The sequence below is a fragment of the Taudactylus pleione genome, unplaced genomic scaffold, assembly GCF_031769625.1.
Source record: "Taudactylus pleione unplaced genomic scaffold, aTauple2 ptg000041l, whole genome shotgun sequence".
In the NCBI taxonomy this organism is placed as follows: Eukaryota; Metazoa; Chordata; class Amphibia; order Anura; family Myobatrachidae; genus Taudactylus; species Taudactylus pleione.
In genome coordinates this window covers 75,732,378-75,754,568 of record NW_028284443.1, presented here as the reverse complement: position 1 = coordinate 75,754,568, position 22,191 = coordinate 75,732,378, and the positions used below count along the sequence as shown (strand labels likewise).

Here is a 22,191-nt window from a genome sequence, read left to right as displayed (position 1 = left end):
TATTGATAATAAAAAGATATAAAAAAAAATTAAGAAGAAGACACAATTGGGAACTACCCAGTAAATAATGGAAAACCTTCAGAAAGTATTAGGATGAAAACATAGTTTTTGGCACTTAAACGGCCACTCTCACCTCCCAAGAGACTGCTTTATCAGCCTTTGCCAGAGTTTGTGCTGTGAGCACATCCTAGGTGGGCGTGGCCAAACAGACCCTTAGGCTGCGTGCATAATTTCATCATCACACTGCCTATAAGGAGTGGTGCTGCACTCATTCTTATAATTATATCTCAGAGAAAACCAAACAGTTTTAATTATTTTAATTCTTTTCATTGTTATTTTGTGGATTTTTGGTGTTCAAAAATGTATGTGTGCTAATCTAATTTTTTTCCACTCCCTATATGTATCCCTATGTACTGTACTTGCTGCAGAAAAATATTATGATCCACATTTTGTACATAAAAAATATTCTAGTTATTCAAAAACTGCAGATACTGAATCAAAATATATTCATAGTGTTGTACATATCATTTTATCTAAATAATTTATAATTATAATTTTAGCAATGGACATACTATTCCTATCTTAATTAGTCTGTGGTATTTTCCTAGAACAAAACACAGATGCTTGCACAAAATGTTAAGACAATTCACTTCAACTGCAAGATAAATATTAAAAAGCAGACAACAGAATATATTTCACAGAGTGAACAGTTTATATGAAAAAGAAAATTGCAAGGGAAAAAAAAAGATTGCTCCCTTAATTATAGGTCTCTGCAAGGTGTAATAACAGTCATTTTTGAGACTATATTGTAGGTAAAATTAGAAATGGATAATTATCAACACAACATAGCTGTTTTCTCGAGAAGCAGTTGTACAGTATAAAGTAACTGCACATTGCCTGTCAAAGGGTATTCTATTTTAAGGCCAATGCAGTATACCATTCAGATAAGCCAGCTAGGGATTTTATACGTTGACAGTCTAGAGAGAAAATAGAACTTCACATAGTTAAATACATTATTGTGTCCATTAAAAACAGACCAGGCTAGTTGTTTCTTATCATTGGATGTCAGGTGGTACAGATACAGTGTGCTAATTTTGAGGAAATGAAACTCATACATGTATTTTTAAAATTCAGTTCTGTTTTTAATTATTATAAATATTGAATAGAGAAATAACAATACAATTTGTATATGCTTTTCAGTGACCAGACCAATTTCCACAGTATTGTTAAATATCAGCTTCACTTAAAATAACTCTGTTATCTCTTAGTCCACATAAGTAAATTTAATTAATTTTCTTTTTTTTACAGGTTGGGATTTGTTGTGGTAACAGAGTGAAATAAATATCTATTCATAAGCGTGTTGTATGGGGAAACAAATGAAAATAAAACATTTGCGGACTATTGCCAATATTGTTTTTACATAATTAGTGCAACACTATTCAAGTATTAATGCATGTAACTGTACATGGCTGTAAAAAAATAGCATGCCTTAAACATGATATTTATAAGTGTCATATAGTTGGGGTAAATTGTAAGTGGTAAATTGATTTAATGCGTGACATGTCATATAATCAACTTATTGTTACACATAAATCAATGTATGATGCATATAAGAACGAACACATTTATAGCATTCCATTTATATTGTTTATCTTGACTCATCAATTACTGTAGCTAAAATTGTGCTTGGCATTTCCTGGACATTTGTGGACCCAGATAATAGGGAAAATAAAGAAAAAGTCATACTAATAATACAATTCCATATATACAGCACATCCACCCTCAGTTGTCTTATACAATTAATGTATATTGTATTGTAAATGGTAAATGTATACAGTAAACACAAAGTTTAGTAATCCCAGTGGTGAATTACAACTTCCATCAGTCCCCAATCCATGATGGTCAAGTCATTGGTCCCCAATCCAACGCTCCCAAAGTCCTCTAAACATTCATAATTCCGTAGAATACACTCCAGCTCACTTATCGTGTAGAGCAGTGGTTCCCAACTCCAATCCTCAAGTACAACAGGTCATGTTTTCAGGATTTCTGTCTGTGGAAACAGGTAGGATAATTACTGACCCAGAAAAATAGATAAATGCACCTGTGATTGATTAAAGAAATACTGAAAACATATCCTATTGGGGGTACCGAGGATTGGAATTGAGTTGGTGTAAAGCAAGAATCATATAGCAAGTAATTGTAAAACAAAGCAACAACATATCCTATAGGTTCATTATGTTATCCTTTATGCCTCTTACCTCAAGCTCACTTTACCTCTATTTAAGGTCAGAATTGAACCACTGAGTCTTACGGGTCTATTCATTATCACTTATTTTCTACAAAAGCAGGTGAAAATGAACATTTTAACCTGCTTTTACAGAAATTAAGTTTTGGGGTCATTCATCAAAAAGGTAATGCAGGAGATATCACAGATATCTCCTGCTTTACCTTTCACTTCCGATGTGGTCCTCTGTCCCAAAATACTAGTATGGGTACAGAAATTCATCAAGCTCTGAATATGCATTATTTTTGGAGCTTGACTGTGGGAGCATTCACCATCTTCAGATGGTGTTTGCTCCAGCACTCGGCGCTCCACCCCTGTGCGGCTCCTTCCACCAGATGCCGGGGCTTTGTGCACCTGTGTGAACTTTAGCTCACGCAGGTACACTAGCACCGCTGAGTTGACTCAGGAGTGCAAAGCTTCACTGCACATTTCGGAGCAGTGAACCTGCTTCGGGGAGAAAGCTGATTTTTGGATCAGCTGTCTCCATGCCCGAGCAATTATGAATTGCTCCAGCGCTCAAAGCGAGTTAATTATTGGGGTCCGCTCTGACTCTAATAATTAACATAATGAATAGACCCCTTAATGAGAATGACTTGTGCTTCATACTGCTCTGTTCTCCTGGTAACTGACTAAAACACCCTTATTATAATCCTCCACTTATGGTTCTGTAGCAGAGTTCTCCATACACACTGCATGAGGCCACATGCTATGATAGGTAGTACTTTGCTTATCACATGGGTGCCCCTGGCATGGCTATTGCTGGCACTATCAATGCTGTCACTGTTAGAAAGCATACGTCTGTCCAGCACAGGAGAGACGGTGGCTGCTGATCTTGTTGGAGCTGATTGAATTCCAGTCAGGTGCCACAAAAAGCAGTCATTGACCTGAATCCAATGGAAACAACAAAGCCTTCATGATTTTATCCATTGATATCATTAGGTTTCTGCTCCATAGTTTTAGCCAATGCATTATATCCACAGTGGGCAATAAAACTGCAAATTAACTGAAATGTGAACATTGTACCCATTTTGGTCAGAGAAATACATAAACTTCATAATGAAACATTTAAAGTATAGTCACTGATTTATGCTTGCATAGTGATGTGCCATTAAATAACAGTTTGTGATATGTAAAGTTAGACATAGAATGTAATTTTAATAAGAAATAACTAAGGGGTATATTTATCATTGGTGGCAGCAGGGTCATATATTGAATTGATAAGCAATTCTTTTAGGGGGCACATTTATAAAATAAAACCTGGCTGAGACAGGGTCTCCCATAAGAGCCTGTCCCACAGAGGAGGTTGGCAGTAAAACGCTATCTATCAATATCACCTTACAGCCTAGTAGGACACTGTATTTGCCTGGCCAGCAGACTCAGCATAAACATAAGAAAAAGTCATCACAGGGATAGGGGGAGCAATTAAAGCTTCTATACAGGGATTCAGAAGATCCCTCTCATAAGGTGCTTTCCCATAGGGACAGAGCAGCCAATGTCACCTAAAGATGGCATGATTAGTATGGCCAGCTATGTTTTTTGGAGCTTGGTAAATTGGTCCAGACTGCAGAATAATGAAGATTGCGGTATCCTGTGTTACTTATCTCTGATATATCCTGTATTCATCCCTTGTTAAAGTTTTTCCACATAGTTTTACCCCTAATAAATAGACCCCTAAGTGCTCCTCACTTCTGTCAGTTTTATCTTTAGATTTATGAGACCACCATCTGGGAATGAAAGTGGATACAGTGACTTTTATGTACCTGACTCTGATAAACATGGTTACAAAATACAAATTTGCAATTGTCAAGTGAATAAATAAGCAGCAAATGGTAGAATGGAAAGAAATATATCTATTCCAAAGAAGACAGAACTAATAAAATATGGAAGACAACCTTTACTGGTAGACAGTCACATCTATGTACACATATAAAATAATAGATTTATTTTATTACAGCTACATTATTTACAAGCTTGTTTTAGCTGTTCTCTTTGGGGAATATCATTTTTTGTAATAGTGTATCTATATTACTTTACTGCTTGTAGTTTAACGTGTTACGGCGTTTTCAATATACTTTTGTAGCTGCTATATATTTTGAGCTTTTATATACACTCACATTTCATTGCTATTTTGGGAGCATCTGTTCAATAATTATATATAGCTTATAACAAGGGTTATTTATCTGGTGTGCTCCATGCCACATATGACCAAACAAAACATTGTTTTGGACCTTATCTCCCCTTATAAACTGTTATATAAATATTTTACATGCACCAAAATGATCTAAACAAAGGTATCCATATAAAACAAAGCACAGTAGTAACTAACAGCATATTTTATACCTAAACTTATAGCCTTACCTTGAGGTTATTTTTTGTTTATATTGTTTTTACATGTAATGTAATGTATTGTACTAGTAATATAGTTTCAGAAGTGATAAAGGTATAGTCAGGGCCGGCGCTACAACTAGGCAAACTAATGGTAAATACACACGGTCAGATTTTCCTTCAGAACTGTAAAATAACGATTTTAAAAATCATTCAATCATTCATATCTGAGGCTGGGTACACACACAAAGCTTTTCTGTCCAACCAGCCAACTAGTTGATTGGTGTGAATGAAAATCTGGTAAGGTATGAAAGCAAATGTCAATCAGCAATTTGCTCCCAAACGCCAGAAAATGGCCAAAAATGTTGTTTGAACAAATTGTTTAGATCAAACATTTAACAAACTTGTTTGACGACCATTTTCATCTGTTTTCTGGCATTTAGGAGCAAATTGCTGATCATCATTTATTCCATACGTTACCAGATTTTCCTTCCAACTAATCAACTAGTTGGATAGTTGGACAGAAAATCTTTACATGTGTACCCAGCTTGAAGGAAGATCTGATATATCTGACATATTTGTCAGATGAACGATGCGTGTTCCTGTTTGTCAGATAACGATATTTGACATCTGATGTGATTGCAGTCAGATTTGGACGATTCCATTCATTTTAATACAGGCAAAAATCGTTCAGTCATTCAAATCGTTCAATCGTTCATCTGACATATCTGACCGTGTGTATGCTCCATTAGGCAGCTGCCTAAGAGCGCCGGCTACTGCAGGGTACCTCTGGATTGATGTGTAGTATGGACCACACATATTTGCAGTCCGCACTACACTACTAGTAACAAACACACAGCCGCAGGCGCCTGCAGCTGTGTGTTTGTTTTAGCAGTCAAAGAGAGTCAGACAGACTCTCATCGGCTGCTGCCCCCCCTGCCGAAGCCAGGCTGGAGCTCACTCACGAGCTCCATTTTCCAGCTCCCACAGTGGGTGTTGGGAGAGACATCATGACGTCTCTTCCATCATGCAGAGTGGCCCAGCCTCGGGGGACAGAGGAGCGGGCGCCGGAGTGGGGATTAAGGTAAGTGTAGTTTTTTTTTTTAAAGTGTGTATATTTCTGGCCCTGGGATCACTGCTGGGGGTACTGATGCAAGTGGGGACTACTACTGGGGGCACTGCTGGGGGGGTCTACTACTGGGGGCACTGCTGGAGGGGGACTACCACTGGGGGCACTGCTGAGGGGACTACCACTGGAGGCACTGTGGGGAGTACTACTACTGGAGGCACTGCACTGGTGGGACCACTACCTGGGGAACTATATAAGGGGCACTGCATAGGGGGACCACTACCTACCTGGGGGCACTATATAAGGGGCACTGCATAGGGGGACTACTACTCAGGGCACTGTATAAGGGGCACTATTGGGGGTGCTGCATAAGGGCTTGTGTGGCTATCCAAGGGTGGGGGGGAGGGTGCAAGGCTGAAGAAATGCCTAGGGTGCCAAGAAACCTTGCACCGACCCTGGGTATAGGGCCTGATTCAGAGATGGATGTATTTGCAGAGTAGCACACAAGTAGCTTTGTAAATCCGTTCATCTCAGATGCAAATGCAGATGGAGGTGTCAGACACCTCCTTGCTGCATTTGCGATCCCAGCACTGCAACCGACGTCACAGGCTGGGATCACTATCATGACCATTGCAATCGATGGTTCTTCCTTTGGTCAGACTGCAGGAGCTGCAGATTCCCGCAGTCGGTGCTTGGTCATGCAAGAGGCCAGGATTTTGCATCTGCTGACACAGACCCTGGCCTCATCCCTCCCGGAAAATGGAAACGACACGCCTTGTCTGAAAGTCGGCGCACGTGACGCCACGCCGCACCGTTGAAAGAGAGAGGACCCACAGCACGGCATGGTGTCACGTGTGCCGGCTCTCAAACTTAAAAAACTTTATTGCTATGCGCCAGACCGGCAGTAGGAATGGGTGAGCGGTAGGTTATAGTTACTATCGGAATGGGCAGGTGGTAGGTACAGGTATGGTCCCCCCTCTCACTGTAATACTAGGTGGTAGAAGTGGGTGAGAGGTAAAACAGGTGGGTGGTAGGAGCGGGCTCCCCCCAGTGTCCATGTGTGTGTGCGTGCCCGGAACTCCAGTCCTGGCAGTCCCCCCCTGATGGCAGCCCTGGTGACCAGGCACACCCTCGCTCCACCCCCCAAACACTGCAGCATGTCAATCAAGCTGTAGCTTGTGGGGGTCTGCAAACGATATCACAGGACCCATTCTGCACAGGTGTAGACACAGACCCCTAACATCAGAGATGTGTGTTCATCCTCAGATGATCATACACCTCTGAATCCGGCCTATACCTGTAGTTCAGATTGTAATTGTCAGCAACTTTTTATTCTCAGTGTGTTTGTGTTTTATGGTGTATTGTGTGAGAATTAGTAGTGTGTATTTAGATGTACAGTACACATTACAAATATATAGTATCAATGTTTGTTACATGTGTTTTATTTCATGAAATAATTCATTGGCCTAAGAGTTCTCATTTTGGGCCATATTCTATTAGTTTCGCACCCGCAATACTTTTTCTCATGCCGCACTTTTCGCTGACTTTGTGTGTTTTAGCTGTGGAAACTTATTGTGCGCACCCCCGCTATTCACCATATTCAATTCCAGAAGATGCGAAAACGCGTCTCGGCGATACTCAAACAGGCAAAAAGTGCTGTTAGAAATGGGGAAATCAGCCTGACACCCCCCAAAAGATGCACTAACATTGGGGATCAATATAGATGTACCCGATTAGCGTGAAGAATAGCATTAAGCAGGGTTTTTTTGTGGAAAATAAGTAGTCCTGTCAAATTTGGGGTACTTGAAAATGGGTGCAAGCATGATTTCAAATCGCTAAAGTGAAGTTTTAAGTTCCGCCAAAAATGCACCTTCAACAAGCACCTGCAATCAAAAACACCTCCCACATACTTGCAGACCCCCCCTAAAGTCTATTTCACAAATTTTTAAGTTTGTACCCCAACTTTGTACTTTTTTGCCCCCTTTTTCAAAATCAATTTTTGGGGTATTTTAATTTTTTTTAGGATTTTTTTGACGCAGTTTACCTTTGGGGACCTGTCCTAAGGGTGCAAGGTTGTTTTCCCAACTTTGCACCCCAAAACCGCAATTCTGCACTTTTTTTCGACAGTTATTCATCGGCAAAACTTTTTTGCCGGTATAATGCATTGAGTTTTCGCACCGGCGAAATGACGCCACAATTGAATACGGGGCTAGGTTTCCGTCTGGCAAAAAGACACAATCGGTGAAACTTTTTTGCAGAAAACGGCTTTTCGTTGCGAATTAAATACGGCCCTTTGTGTACTAATTTGCTGGAGTCACACAATTATACTCTCTGCAACAAATTTCATGTTCTGTAAAAACCTACTCAGAAGCGTTTGGTGCACATTACACATAAGGAGAACCAGCTGCATGTGTATGTATGTGTCTAGTTTTACAGTGATATTGTGACAATAAGATAACAAAAAACAGGAAAAGGGAGTTGTGAGCACTAATGACTACAAAGTTACAGATTCAAAACTATTTTTATAACATTATTTGTATAATATTTATATAGTACAGGTTCAGTCTCCCATATCCAAAATGCTTGGGACCAGGGGTATTTTGGATATCGGAATATTCCGTATTTTGGAATAATTGCATACCATAATGAAATGTTTTAGGAATAGGGCCCAAATCTAAACACATAATTAATTTATGATTCACATACACCTTATACACACAGCCTGCAGGTCATTTTATACAATATTTTCAATAATTTTGTGGCTCAAACAAAGTTTGTGTTCATAGATGAAATTCATTTATGTTTCATATACACCTTATATGCACAGTCTATAGGTAATTTTTGTGCCTTAAACAAAGTTTGTGCACATTGAACCATCAAAAAGCAAAGATTTTGCTATCGCTGTCATGCTAAAAATATTCCGTATTTTGGAATACTTCGTATTTCGGAATATTTGGATATGGTTGACTTAATCTGTATGCAAAAACAGTAAATAAGGAGAATCTAGATAAAATAAGGCCTTTGTTCACTGGAAATATTAGGTTAAGTGATACTCAAGCCCAAACACAAGGCCTTGTGCACCACTTTATGGCACTTTATTGCATATCTAGGTTACTATAATTAACTTGTTTAATATTATGTATTATTTCATGTTTGAAGAGTAATATTCTGTTACATGGAAATACTAGAATTAAAGATCAACCTATTTTTTTAAGTATTTCTAGTAAATTGTGTTACAATTAAAAGCACATAAAAATAAAAGGGCTTAAATGAAATGTACTTATGTAGTATTTTCAGACTGCATCTTAAAAAATGTAATCAATGCATCAAAACTCCAATAAAGTTTGTAAAAATAAGCAAAGTAATTGCTTAACCTGTTGGAGAGTAGTGTGTTGCACTTAACCTATTGGAGAGTAGTGCGCTCTGCCACTGTCTCTGTTATATTCAGGGACTAGGGCCCAGAGAATGTGGGAGGTGCAACCTCTGACCCGGCACATGCGCGGTCTGAAGTGCGCTACTTTATAGAGTGTCACACTACTAACATCCACTTTCACATTCCGTTTGTCACCTATTGTGACAATCTATATCCCATTCAATAGGTTATAGCAATATATACCACTTTACAATACAAATGATATATGACTGAATTTAAGGAGTTTGCATGCACAGTGGTTCAATGGTAAATTAAATTTGAAAAATAAACTAAAAATTCCAATCTGATGGTGCCCTTGGGACGGCACCATCACTGCCCCATGGTATCTGCATGTTACTTGCCCTGCAGCAAGTAGCACTATTGTAGAGCCGCCTAGAGCATCCAAAAGATGCTCCGGGCATGCATCATGCAGCTTCTAGAGCTGCACGGACCTCTTCTTCAATATACTGCCAAGGTACAGGCTTTCCATTAAAGTGGACTAATTATCTTGTGCCCTCACTTTATTTATTTGTTTTGCTACACAGTACTTTATGCATCATGTTCTTCAAGGAGATAACATTATATCCAGCGTTATATGCACACTACTTCCAGTCTGCACAGTATAGGAGCTGCAATGTATAGAGGTAGCCAAGGGCCAGACTAGGGGGTAAATTTACTAAAGGGAGTTCTATTAAGTGATGTTGCCCATAGCAATCAATCAGATTCCATGTATTATCTTCTAGAAGGTGCTAGATAAATGAGAAGTAGAATTTGATTGGTTGCTGTGGGCAACATCACTTCTTAAATAGAACTCCCATCTTAGTAAATTTACCCATACGAGTATGGGGGTCATTCAGACCCGGTCGTTAATGCCGATGCGCTCAGACCGGGTCGATGGTCCCCCACAGAGCATGCGCACGACGGCACTGGCGCCGTCGTGCGCATACGTGAGACCCGCTATGACCGACGGCGACCTTGTTGATCTACAAATTGTGATAAATTAATAAAATACATTAATATTTGCAACAATTGTCTCCTATATGTGAAAAGTACAACCACCCACCTACAGCTATAAATGTTATTTCACTATCATTATGCCTCAAGCATACCCCACTAGTAAGCTTGTTTGGGTAGTGCCATCTATACCATCTTATTCATTTAATTGTACAATATGTAATATGTTTATATTATGAGCCTCTCAGTAAGCACAACAGCATCATACATTATGTTGAAACTTTAATAATAATAATAATAATAATAATAATAATAATAATAATAATAATAATAATAATAATAACATTTATATATTATTAATTATTGATATGTGTAGGTCACTCATTTGGACAATGTTACTTGCAGAATATAGCACTAGCTGGTGTTTACACAATAAATATTTTCCTTTTATAAATAAGTTTCAAACAAAATACTAAAACAAAAAGGTTAACAACCTAAATTTGCATATCTTAATACAGCAAAAACATATTTGTATCTAAGATCTAAGTACTTTTTAAGTGTTGTAATTTCTGCCAGTGTATGCTGTTACTAACGCTATCTCTGCATGATGTCGTCTCATTTATGCTATGCCTCTTAACTACACAGTCCTTTCATACTTTTCAATGTGAACAGTTGTGACATTTGCAATGTTAATATTGAAATCAAATGTTTAAAAGTCTTGTACTCTTTAAACAGTGCATTAAAATAATTCTGTATACAAACAAAACATTATTGCCAAGATCAATGTTTACACTTAAATCCACTTTGTGAAAGGGCTTGGTAATGTTCTTCATTTTCTTATTATCTTAAAAGTGTGTTTAGCATTTAGGAGTTTGTTCAATAAGAATGTTTAAATAATATTGTTTATGTTGTGTGACATTTTCCTAAATAGTGCTGAAGTAATTGTTAATTTGTTGTTACACAGAGATCAGAAAACAAATAACTGTAAATGAGCATTTTAACTTTTTTATGTAGTCACAGCCATTAAAGCTATTTGTATTTTACAATACTTTAAAATTCTTTATTATATCCATTTTTTTATTTTGAAAATGTTGCAAATGTAAAATGCACAATAAGTAGGCATATATATATATATATATATATATATATATATATATATACTGTACTATACGTTTTATTGATATTCAATGCATTCTGCAACAACATAAACATAATAGAGGTATCAGTGGTGACTTGTAATGTAAATAATAATTTATGTATGAGATTAATCTTTCTAATACAAGTTTTCATTATTAAGACTGAAGTGATGACATCAGGACTCACTGTTTGAATATAGGGCCTGATTCAGAGCCACTCGTAAGCGGCAGCTCGTTCGCTCCGAGCGATGTTTGGCCAACTGCGCATGCGTACGGATCGTTATACGCATGCGCGAACCAGTCAGTGCGGCCGAAATTCATGTGCTCGCAAAATAGCGAATGCCTGCTAATTTGAGTGACAGGATGAGGCGTATGTGGGTGGTAACAGGGGAAGGTGTTTGAAAACGGGGAGTGGAGATCTGATCGCAGGCGTGCTTAAAGGTCAAAACGGGCGTTTTATGGGTGTGCAGATTTAAAACAGCAGCGTCATTGACCACGACACTGGGTTTTTTTTTAGCCAGAACTGCTCGCAAACTTGTGGTAGCAAAAACCAACCACAAGAATAGCGAGCAGCTCATACCCTGTTCGATGTACTCGATTAATCTAATAAATAGCGGACATGACGTAGGATGCGAGCGGCCAGGGGGGCGTAGTTTCCCAAAAAACGACCGCAAGTTTTGTTCGCTCGTTCAGACCTAGAGGCGTGAACAAACCGCAAACAGCGAACGGTTCATTTGAATAGCCACCCCTATTTTCAGGACAAGCGAGCGCTAGTTGCGTCCGGCTCTGAATCAGGCCCATAGTATTTACAGGAATTTATACTTATATTCACATAATCTGCGTAGTATAACATTATTATTATTGTTATTAGTATTATATTATATTATATAAATATACTGCACATGTATGAATCACTTTCTTTTGATCTTCAATTGGGAAAAAATATAAGTAAAATCCTGATTAATAATCTGCTACTAGAGGTCATACGTTGGTTGGTCTTTATTTAATATAATTAATTACCATGCTTTAAATGCAAGTGAAAAAAGGCTAACAATACTGTATTGTTACTAATGTGACAGATCAATTTTTTACATACTAAAATCTATGTGAATGTCACATGCACTGTTGTAAACATTGTAAAAGACTATTTTTCTTTTTGTCTGCATTACTTCATGAAATAAATCATTCTGGAGATTCTTATCCCAGGTCTCCCCATAGACTTTAATCACATTTCTGAAGCAAAATCCTTGTGGTAAATTTATCACAGTAAAATCAAATCTGTTGTGTTTTATCTAGAATTTTCATTTTCACAATATCAACATCTATTGAATATTTTCGACTGCCTCCTGTTTTTTTTTTTTTTTTTTTTGCTTACATATTATATCAAATAATATCTACAGTATATGAGCTTTTGGTACTTATTCCATAGATTTGTTTTAGAAAGCAGTGATCTATCTGTGACACGTAAAGAGATAGCAGAATGAAACCGCAGCAATGTCTATATTCATAAATATTCAGCCTGTACTTATTTATTATTATATAAATACTTTAGTTAGCTACAACATCCATTCTATATTCAATATAAAGTCCTGTACATTATAATAAATATTGCATAGTGGACCGAAATGGCCACAACTGAAATCAAATATTGGTAACCACAGAGAGCCGGATCCAGTGACGCACACAAAGTGGCCACAGGCATTGTGTGCTTCAAAGTAAAAGCAGATCTCAGCCTCTGTTCAAAGTTGGCCATATCTAGGGACCAAACTGTCCCCATACATCCGCTTATGAAAGTAAAAGTCATCAGTGTCACTGCACAATTACACCAGCCATACAGTATGCTTGGTGTGAGAGATCAGGGTGAATCAGATGCAGCTCAGTTGTGTGCCTTAGACGCATGTGCAGTGTTCAAAAATCACAGATGCAGTATCCTTACTCCATTGAATCACACTCATTATTTAAATGGTTATTTAATTTATATCTAAATAATAGTCAAGCAGACAACCAGTAATGCATATTGCTGTGTTGTATATTTCCAGTATATTTACATATTCATGATGATAACTCACGAATACATTATTTTTAGGCTATTTTATTGACATCTATAATAAATATTATAAGGAAAGATAAGCTGCCTATACACACACAAACAACAAGAGAGAGAGAAAGCAGGACGCATCAATGCTAGAAATGCAGTCAAACCTCCAATAATGCAGTTTTCGGGTGTTTGATTGCATTGTCCATATGCTTGGACCTGATAGACAATACCATCTATACATGGCATTGCCAAAGAGAAGCCTATGGGCTTCTTATTGGAGTTTTCCTTGAGAGGGATTAAATAGGATCCCTACCAGGGTCCCCCATGGCTCATGCATGCATTGACCGATGCACAGAGGGACTCCTGGGTCATAAAACCGGAAGTCCCACACACCACAAAGGACAGCTGTTATCGGGAGAGCTGTCCTGGTATTCATGCAATAATTGGTGGGAAATGCGAAGCTTGGTGCATCTCGCCCAGATGAAAGAGAGAGAGACTATTTATTAGGCAGAGAAGGGAAAACAATGGTTGGAAAGCAGTAATTGTTTTCCTTTTTTATATATTCATAATTATGGGACACAAATAGATTATATGCTATGATACTTCACTGATGGTATGTGTTTGGCGTCCCGGTGATCTGGGTGCCGACGCTCCTATTACCAGTGCCAAAATCCCGATGCCGTTCAGAAGCCCAGCGCTGTCATTCCAACTGCCGTGATACAGAAGGAAAGTATAGGAGGGGTTAGGAGGGTTTAGGTTTAGGGTGCGGGCTTAGGATTAGGCACTAGGGGGAGGGTTAGGGTTAGGCACCGGGGAGGGGGAGGTTAGGGTCAGGCACTAGGTACGAGGTTAGGGTTAGGAACCAAAAAGGGGGGGGGGATTAGAGTAGGGAGAGGGGGAGGGTTAGAATACAGACCAACAAGTGTCGGTATGATAACCCTTTTGAGATGCTGACATCGGGATTCTAACTGCCGGGATCCTGAGCACCTGCATCTCATACCGATTCTTTCACTTATACCTACATTTGTGAATAGTGAATGAAGTCTGTGGTAAAACCTATACATTCTCTGTAACCTGGACTGATATGGCTGGAGACTGTTATATCAGAACAGGGTATAAGTAATAGATGGTTGAGGCCTAAGGTATTAAAGTTTGTGTGCCTAAGACTCTAATGATAATTACAGCCTTGTGTATATGTAATTTTTTAAAATGTTTTGATTCAGTCTAGTACCATTTCTAGAGCATCATAGCAAAGGCAGTTTAAAATAGGGGGGGGCATGTGCAGCCTCCATGAGGGTCCCCTACTTTCCAGCAGCACAGTAGACTTTGGCATTCATGAGTGTTCAGGAGCATGGCATCTGCACTATGTTCCTGGAGCCTTCTCTACTGCACAAGTGCAAATCTATGGGGAAATGCCCACTGTGCCATTTTCCCAGTGATTTCTGTCTACAGCGCCGGCTGATGCGGAACTCCACAGAGAGGTAAATATAATAATATGTATGGATGGTGTGCGGTGAACCCAAGTGCTGATGTGCACCGCACACCCTGCACCCATTATAGATACACCAATGCGTCATGGATAAGTGCTATACTTTATATAAACCTGCAGAGAGGTGAAGGTGCATTACAGTATTATTCAGAGGAAAGCAAATACATGTCTTAATGCAGTTCTCTTTTCTCTTTTTTTTGTGCTAACTGGTCAATGTTGACATTGAATTCCTCTTGAGTGTCCATGATCTCATTACACAGTTTCTGAATGTTCTAGCACATAACGGCCATTTGTATTCATGATATAGTTTTCAGTGACTGCTGTAGGGGTTATTGTTAGGAGGCTAGAATCAGTCTTATTAAAAACTGTATTTTTTAAGCACTGAAATCTTAAATGATAAAAGTTTTAGTTCATATTGTTCCTTGGGCAAATCAGATGATTAGTATTTAATGCCTTGTAGCATGCGGTGTGTTTCTTTTTTTCTCTCCAATTATTGGTCTATACAGCTAAATTTTAATTGGATCTCTTACCCATTGTGAAATATACATTCACCATGACATTATGAACTGCCTAAATCCACAATAAGATCAAGCAGTATAACACCTTAACGGCACATGTATTAGTTAAGCTGAACAATACAATGTATATATTACTTTTATTATTCTTAGCTGCCAAAAATAAAAATTAAAAAAACAATAAGACTGATGGGACCCTTTAGGTACATGAGTTTCCAATAAGTTGAGGTTCACCTTTCCTGTTTTCTAGCAGTAGCAATTATATATGCTGCAATTACTGTAGTTAAGACTTTTAATTAGAAAAAAACAACAGTAAGGGGCTTTACACATACCTGGTCTTAAATGCCAACTGTTATAATAATATAATATAATAATAATTTTCTGGGAGACATTTAAGGGTGGGAGGGGGGGGCATTTAGTGCATCTGATTGGTTGTAAGCCTTTATAGAGCACTAACTACCACCCCCTCCTATTCAATCATTTCCTGACTGTTTGCTCACATACATTTATAGCAAGGAATGTGCACAAACCATTTAATTATAAACTTCCTGTAGCATTTTAACCTAGATGAGTTCCTCAAGAAAAGAGTCACACTTGTCAACACAACTTACAGTCAGCAACAATAATAACACTGAATTTCAACCAAGCTTTCATAAAGACTATCTCAGAACAGATTTTATTTATTTGTTTTGCCGTAAAATTAGATATTGTTGTCCCCATATTTTTCTAAGAGGACTTCAGTTGAAAATATTCCTCAATACAGTTATAAAGCATGTATACATCACAAAGCATCCTTGCAAAAAAATGTGCCAAGAGAAAGCCTATACAGTTTGTGGCATTAGATAATATGATTTCAGGCTTTTATACAGATTTGGACAGGACATATTCAACAGTGATAGCTCTGAGAGTGCATTTTATTACATGAACTACTGTATGAGAACAGCAATACAGAAATTCTACCACTCAGAATGGATGGTGACAAGTATTATTAATTTACTTTATTAATCCAAAATCTGCAAGAGGGATGTGAATGGCATTCAAATATAAAGCTTCACGTGGCCCTCAAGCATCAAGGAGATTACATATATCAAGGGGATTGAATGCTATTTGATTAACATCCAATTTACAGTGCAACATTATCAGTCATTTCAATTGTAACCATATGTTTAATGCTTTTCATGACAATGTTTACTGCAGAAAAAGTATTGTTTTCTTTATTATTATTTTGCCCGTATTTATTAAGTATATAGTGCTATGCTTTATTTTTTAGTTATATATTTTTGGATGATTGAAAACATGCATTCAAATCAGTGCATGCATTTAATTTATTACAGCTCTCTGTACACATACACACACACACATAACTAGTAGCAGTCGGCACTCCAAAGCTCCTGGTGTCCTCTGTGTCCACAGCTCACTAAGCACAGCAGTGTGGCATAGAAAAACAGCAAGTATCAGCGGCACTCCAGGGATAAATAAAACACACTGCCAAGGAAGTTATTCCAACATTTCAGAGCTTAACTGTCCCTGACAAAAGAACAATTAAGTTCTGAAATGTTGGAATAACTCCTTTAGTGTAGTATTTTATTTGTAGAGCTGATACTCACTGTACATATACACTGATGGTGTAATGGTTAGCATTACTGCCTTATAGCACTGAAAATCTGGGTTCGATTCCCACCATGGTCTTAACTGTGTGGAGTTTGATTACTCTCCCCCTGTCTACGTGGGTTTCATCTGCATGACGTCATGTGATATCATGACGTCGGGCACTCAGGGCCCTGGCTGGCACAGGGTGCATTTGAACCCTGTTACAGGGCTGGGTAACATTACTATTACTGCTGCCGTGATTATCTTTTCTTTTTTACAAATTGCAGAAAATCTTCTTTCCTGTGAAAACTTAATAAATAGACCACCTAAATCTGTGCTCTGTGTTTTCTGTTCTATCATCTGGAGGAAGCAACCATTATTCAGTAGTGTTGTGCTTCTATATCTTGCAGCTGTGCACAACTACAGATTGTGAGTGTTGAAACATCTCTAACATCAACAGAATGTTACTAACTGTACAAGCTACGTGTAGATTAACACACAGTGCCATAAACAATAATGACAAACAAAGCTAAATGGCAAATGCTTTTTGCCATTTAGCTGTTTTTATACTGTATTTTTTATACTGTATTAGTTACTCTTAAGGTGCCTACACACATAGCGATCTGCACACGATCCAACGATGTGTGCGATTTCCCCTGAACTCTCCCCAGGCAGCTCCCCGGCAGTCCTACACACGATTTGGAGTAAAAAATGTCCAGTCTGACTTAAGATCTATCGTGCATCCAGTGCATTGTGCCCCAGATTGGCAAATCTGCCCTAAAGCACGGCAGATCTGAAGATGCGATGTGCGACCAGCGGGTACGTGCATTGGCATCGTGATCGTGAGTGGACACTCGTGATTTGGGCATATTTTAAACGATTTCTCATCACGATTCGTTGAAATCAGGCAAATCGTGTAAAATAACGCTATGTGTGTAGGCACCTTTAGACAAGTGTCCTAAATATATTGGACATAGCATTAGCTGTCTGTAATGGGGATGTAAGGAACTGTTAAAGCATAGGTGCAATGAGAAACTTAGGTAAGCCTCAACAATGAACTTTCTCTCCATGGAGTGTAGGTTTTATTTAAGCATAAACACATTGCATCTATCCAGTCCTTGATACACATTCATTTTGAGCTATATTTTTTAGCAATAATTCTGTTTACAGAGCTTAGAATAGCTCAAGCATTACGATCAATTATCCAAACTGCAGCTGACCAATGTTTGCATGTTAAAGATTGGCATCACTGTCAATGTACGCCCAACGAGAGACAAAAGGTTAATGGGATTTTTTCTGATAAACAGGAACATCAATGTGCCAGAATTTACAAATGTCACTCACATAAAAATGCTCTGTTTATTAAAGAATTAGATCATTGTATTTCTGTGTATTAATTTTAAACAGTTTTACATAATAAAACTATATCTATTTTTGTCTGCTTTCAACAAACCTGCTATATTCATAAGGATGAAAATACATTGTGTATATATATATATATATATATATATATATTACATTGTATATAAAGATTGTAATGTCTGTTCGAATTAAGTTTGCATTGTATTATACTCAGTTACATTTTACATTTAGGCAAAATAAAATTAGAAATACAGTAAATCCTGGTATTGCTTTTGGTAACCCTCTCATATCTGGAAAATATGTAACTCGCCAGAAATGAACAATATGACAATATTCTGAGAAATAAATAAATATGGCAGAGAGATCCAATGAATGATTTAAATCCATGCATTTTACTTGTTGTTTATACAGGAGCTTTCTGCCTCAATCACTTTAAACGTGAGACTGTATGCAAGCTGCTGACATGCATCGCTAGTTAAGGAAACAAAAGTAGAGAAGCATTTTCACATCCAATTCACATTATAGTGAAAAATGTTAAAGGCAAAACTATGATGGATGAACATGATGCTTAAAATGCTGCCATTAAATAGGACTTGTGGATTTCTAGTACAGCTGTTCCAATGGATAGACAAAAGCAATCTCCATCACAACTGCTTTATCAATGGGGGCATGCAGCAGCTAAATTGCAAAAAATGCCATCTAGTGAAAGACAAAATGTCCTCGTATTCTTCTGCCATGGATCACATTTAATGATGCAGTGTGCACTGATATCTCCTTTCCTACATGGGATTAAACTCTCAGTAGGAGGAAGACAACACTATGTTTTCCTCCTCTGCTGCCCCCTCCAAGATTGTCAGACATTGAAAAGACAGAGGAAAGAGTGGTTGATTTGTGTATGGATGATCAATAAAGTAGTTTAGAGAGCACTGAAAGTTTTACCCTCTTCCAAGCACTTGCAAATGCTGATCGAACAGCTAGCAGTAGCTGTACCAGCACCATATGAGATGAACACTAATTAATGTTTGGGAAGGAACACTAGTAACAATAATTTGAGATCTAATGGTATAATTAAACACTATGCACTGGGGTAATATTCAGGCTGTTGTTTGTCAAACGTTAAATACTATGGGCAAAGGTGGAAGTGTCTCACATGCCAGAAACAATAGAGGTCAAATATTGTATGAAGTTACTCAGGAGTAAAATACAATCTATAAAGCTGTCAGAGTGTGGGATTGAGGTGTTTATGAACTTTTGGATATAGTGATCGAACTATAGTTCAGCGAAAATGCAAGGTGGTAAAAGAACATGAGACTTGCATATAAAATTAAATTAGGGAAATAGGTATAGAAAGAGGAATGCAGACATATGTCTTCTGTAGGTATATGTGTAGTGTCTGGATTCAATAATTGTTCAGTGGACTAGAAGCAACACTGAAGAGAGAGGGGAACCATGGAGGATTGTATCACTTTCATTTCTCGCCAAGTTAACATAGTATCATTTTATAAATAAGGGTTGGGTATGGGATGCCAGCACTCGGGATCCCAGCAGTCAGAATCCCAATGCCAGCATCCCTACAGGTTTAAGATACTGACACCTGTCGGGAGGTGTCCTACACCTAACCCTTCTCCCTGCTTCATAAACCTCACCTTCCCCCCAGTGACTAAGCCTAACTTCCCCCTCACAGCCTAAACCTAACCTCCATAGTGCCTAACCTTCCCTCTGGTTCCTAACCCTAACCCTTAGCCTTACCCTAAATCCCCCTAACCCCACTATTTACCTTTGGGATGCCAGCGGCCGGGATGCCGGCATCAGGCTCTGACTGGTGTCGGGATCCGGTGCCGGCATTCTGAGTGCCGACATCCCGCACTCTAATGTTATAATAAAAATAAGAATTGCTGTGCAATGTGGCAGCAGGAGCAGCAGAAGCACCACCAACAAGAATAAAAATGGCTCAGCAGCAGGTTATTAAGGGTGGAGATGGAAATAAGTATATATGAGGGATGATAATATTAAGAATAAGGGGCTTACAGCAGTAATGATTATTATGTTTTACTATGAGGGTGAAGGAGTTAATATTCTTAATGTGTTTATTAGTATGAAGGGGTTGTCCTAATGAGACAGAGGGTGGTTATTAAAAGCTTAATGAATACAAATGAATTTAATTATGGGGGTTAATTGATATTGGGTATCAAGGAGTTAAAGAATACAAAAGGGGTAATTTTGTTGAATGGGGTTGTTACAGTGATGCTGCAGGAGTTTATTATTATTTCAGGATTGGTCTAATAATGATGCCCAAGTATTATTTGAAGGTGCCTAAAATACCTCACTCCATCTTCCATTTCTTGCATTTGGTCTCATCTAACATCAGTGTGGCTACAGATGCCACCTACATTTGTGTTGGTTCCTCTAATAAGCTCCCATGGTATCACAATAAATTGAATGGACAATTGCATTTCTAGATCACACATAAGTGTCTAAGAGAACATATGGGAAAAATGTGGGTACTCATAAGATGTAAGTGTTTTAAAGAGTGTGAAATTACAACATGTTTGAATTAACTAAATTCTGTACTATAGGCCTGATTCAGACCCGCTCGCAAATGCTTGAGCGCTCACGAGCAGATCGATGGTGTGCTCTGCGCATGCACAACAGCCGCACTGCGCATGCGCAAGCCCTGGAGCGAGTGAGAAATTGTCCCGCTCCGTGGCTCACTTCAAAAGGGGCGGCTGTCGATGTTGACATCGACAGCTCATGTTGACATCGACAGCTCATGTTGACATCGACAGCTCACCCCATTTTGTAGGCGTGGCGGGGGGGTGGCTTCACAAATGGAAGCGTTCCCATGCGAACGCCTGCCGTTTGTGGGAGGCCCCACTGACATCACCAGTGATGTCAGTGGGAGAGCTTCCGGCTCTATTAGAGCCAGAAGCTCTCTGGGGCTTGCAGCCATGAGACCCTACCACAAGGGTCTCATCGCAAGCCCTGATGGTCGCGATGGTCTTGACCATCGCAACCATCATCCTGGCCGCTCGCAATCAGAGCGAGCGTCCATCTCTGAATCAGGCCCAATGTTCCTACTCAATATCACTGTGGATGTTATGTGTTTCATATATCTGTGGCTGGAAAAAGTCCATATTTAAAAATGCTGTTTGACAAAGCTCCAATGCTGGCCAAACACGGGACGATTTTTAACACGATTTTGGCATTTTCTACAGGTTGGTCAGACCAATCGTTGCAAATAGTTGTATTTTGAGTCTTCTGTGACCCCGATGCGCGTCCCTGCCGTCATCTAGTTGGATCGCAGATCAGATGGTTTTGCAGAGATCTCAAATGATCGTGTACGATGTGATACACTTCTATTCATCTTATCCTATGATCTTAATGATCAATCATACACCTTTAGCCTACTTTCAGTATAAAACTGTGATGGTCATACATTATGTAGGTAGTAATTAAATATAAGTAAACAAAATATAAATTCCTTTTGAGTACACTGTCATGTTATCTTGGCTGTAAATTGCAATAAGACAAGGTGAAAATGCATATTATGGCTCTTACAGGAATTTAAGCTCAAATGACAAAGCACAGCACCACAATCTTGCTTGGAGTTATTCAGGAATATAATTTACTGCCATAATTTACTTAACTTATATAGTAATGCCCAGTAATGAGTTTGAATGCTCTTTATAGGAGAAATAAAGAAAATATATCTGAGACCTATAATTCTAATTTTCTACTTGTTGTAATTGTAAGTGCACACATATATCATCCCTACAATAATATATTTCACATGCAACAGACACTGAAACCGAGCTCAATGAAATCTCCAATTTCGAGCTAAGTCTTACAGAATGCATGAGAGATTACAGTGCATTTCCAGAGTTCACATTCACTTGCTTAACCAGTGATTGTTTGAGTGTGGTTGTTAAGAAATATATATATCTAATGGATTTTATTTGGCCTGAACTTACCGCCTTGGATATTTATAAATATAAAGTGACAGGCCAATACATATTT

General features: G+C 38.4%; 1 protein-coding gene across 1 annotated transcript in view; it reads right to left on the bottom strand.

Moving 5' to 3' along the window:
- Window positions 1–1,142: 1,142 nt before the first annotated feature.
- PCDH9 (protocadherin 9) overlaps window positions 1,143–22,191 on the bottom strand; it is a 42,380-nt gene continuing 21,331 nt past the window's right edge. Inside the window, exon 3 of the mRNA XM_088457360.1 lies at window positions 1,143–2,050. Coding sequence (XP_088313486.1) covers window positions 2,030–2,050 — 21 coding nt within the window. The 3' untranslated portion in view covers window positions 1,143–2,029. The remainder of the gene's footprint in view (window positions 2,051–22,191) is intronic.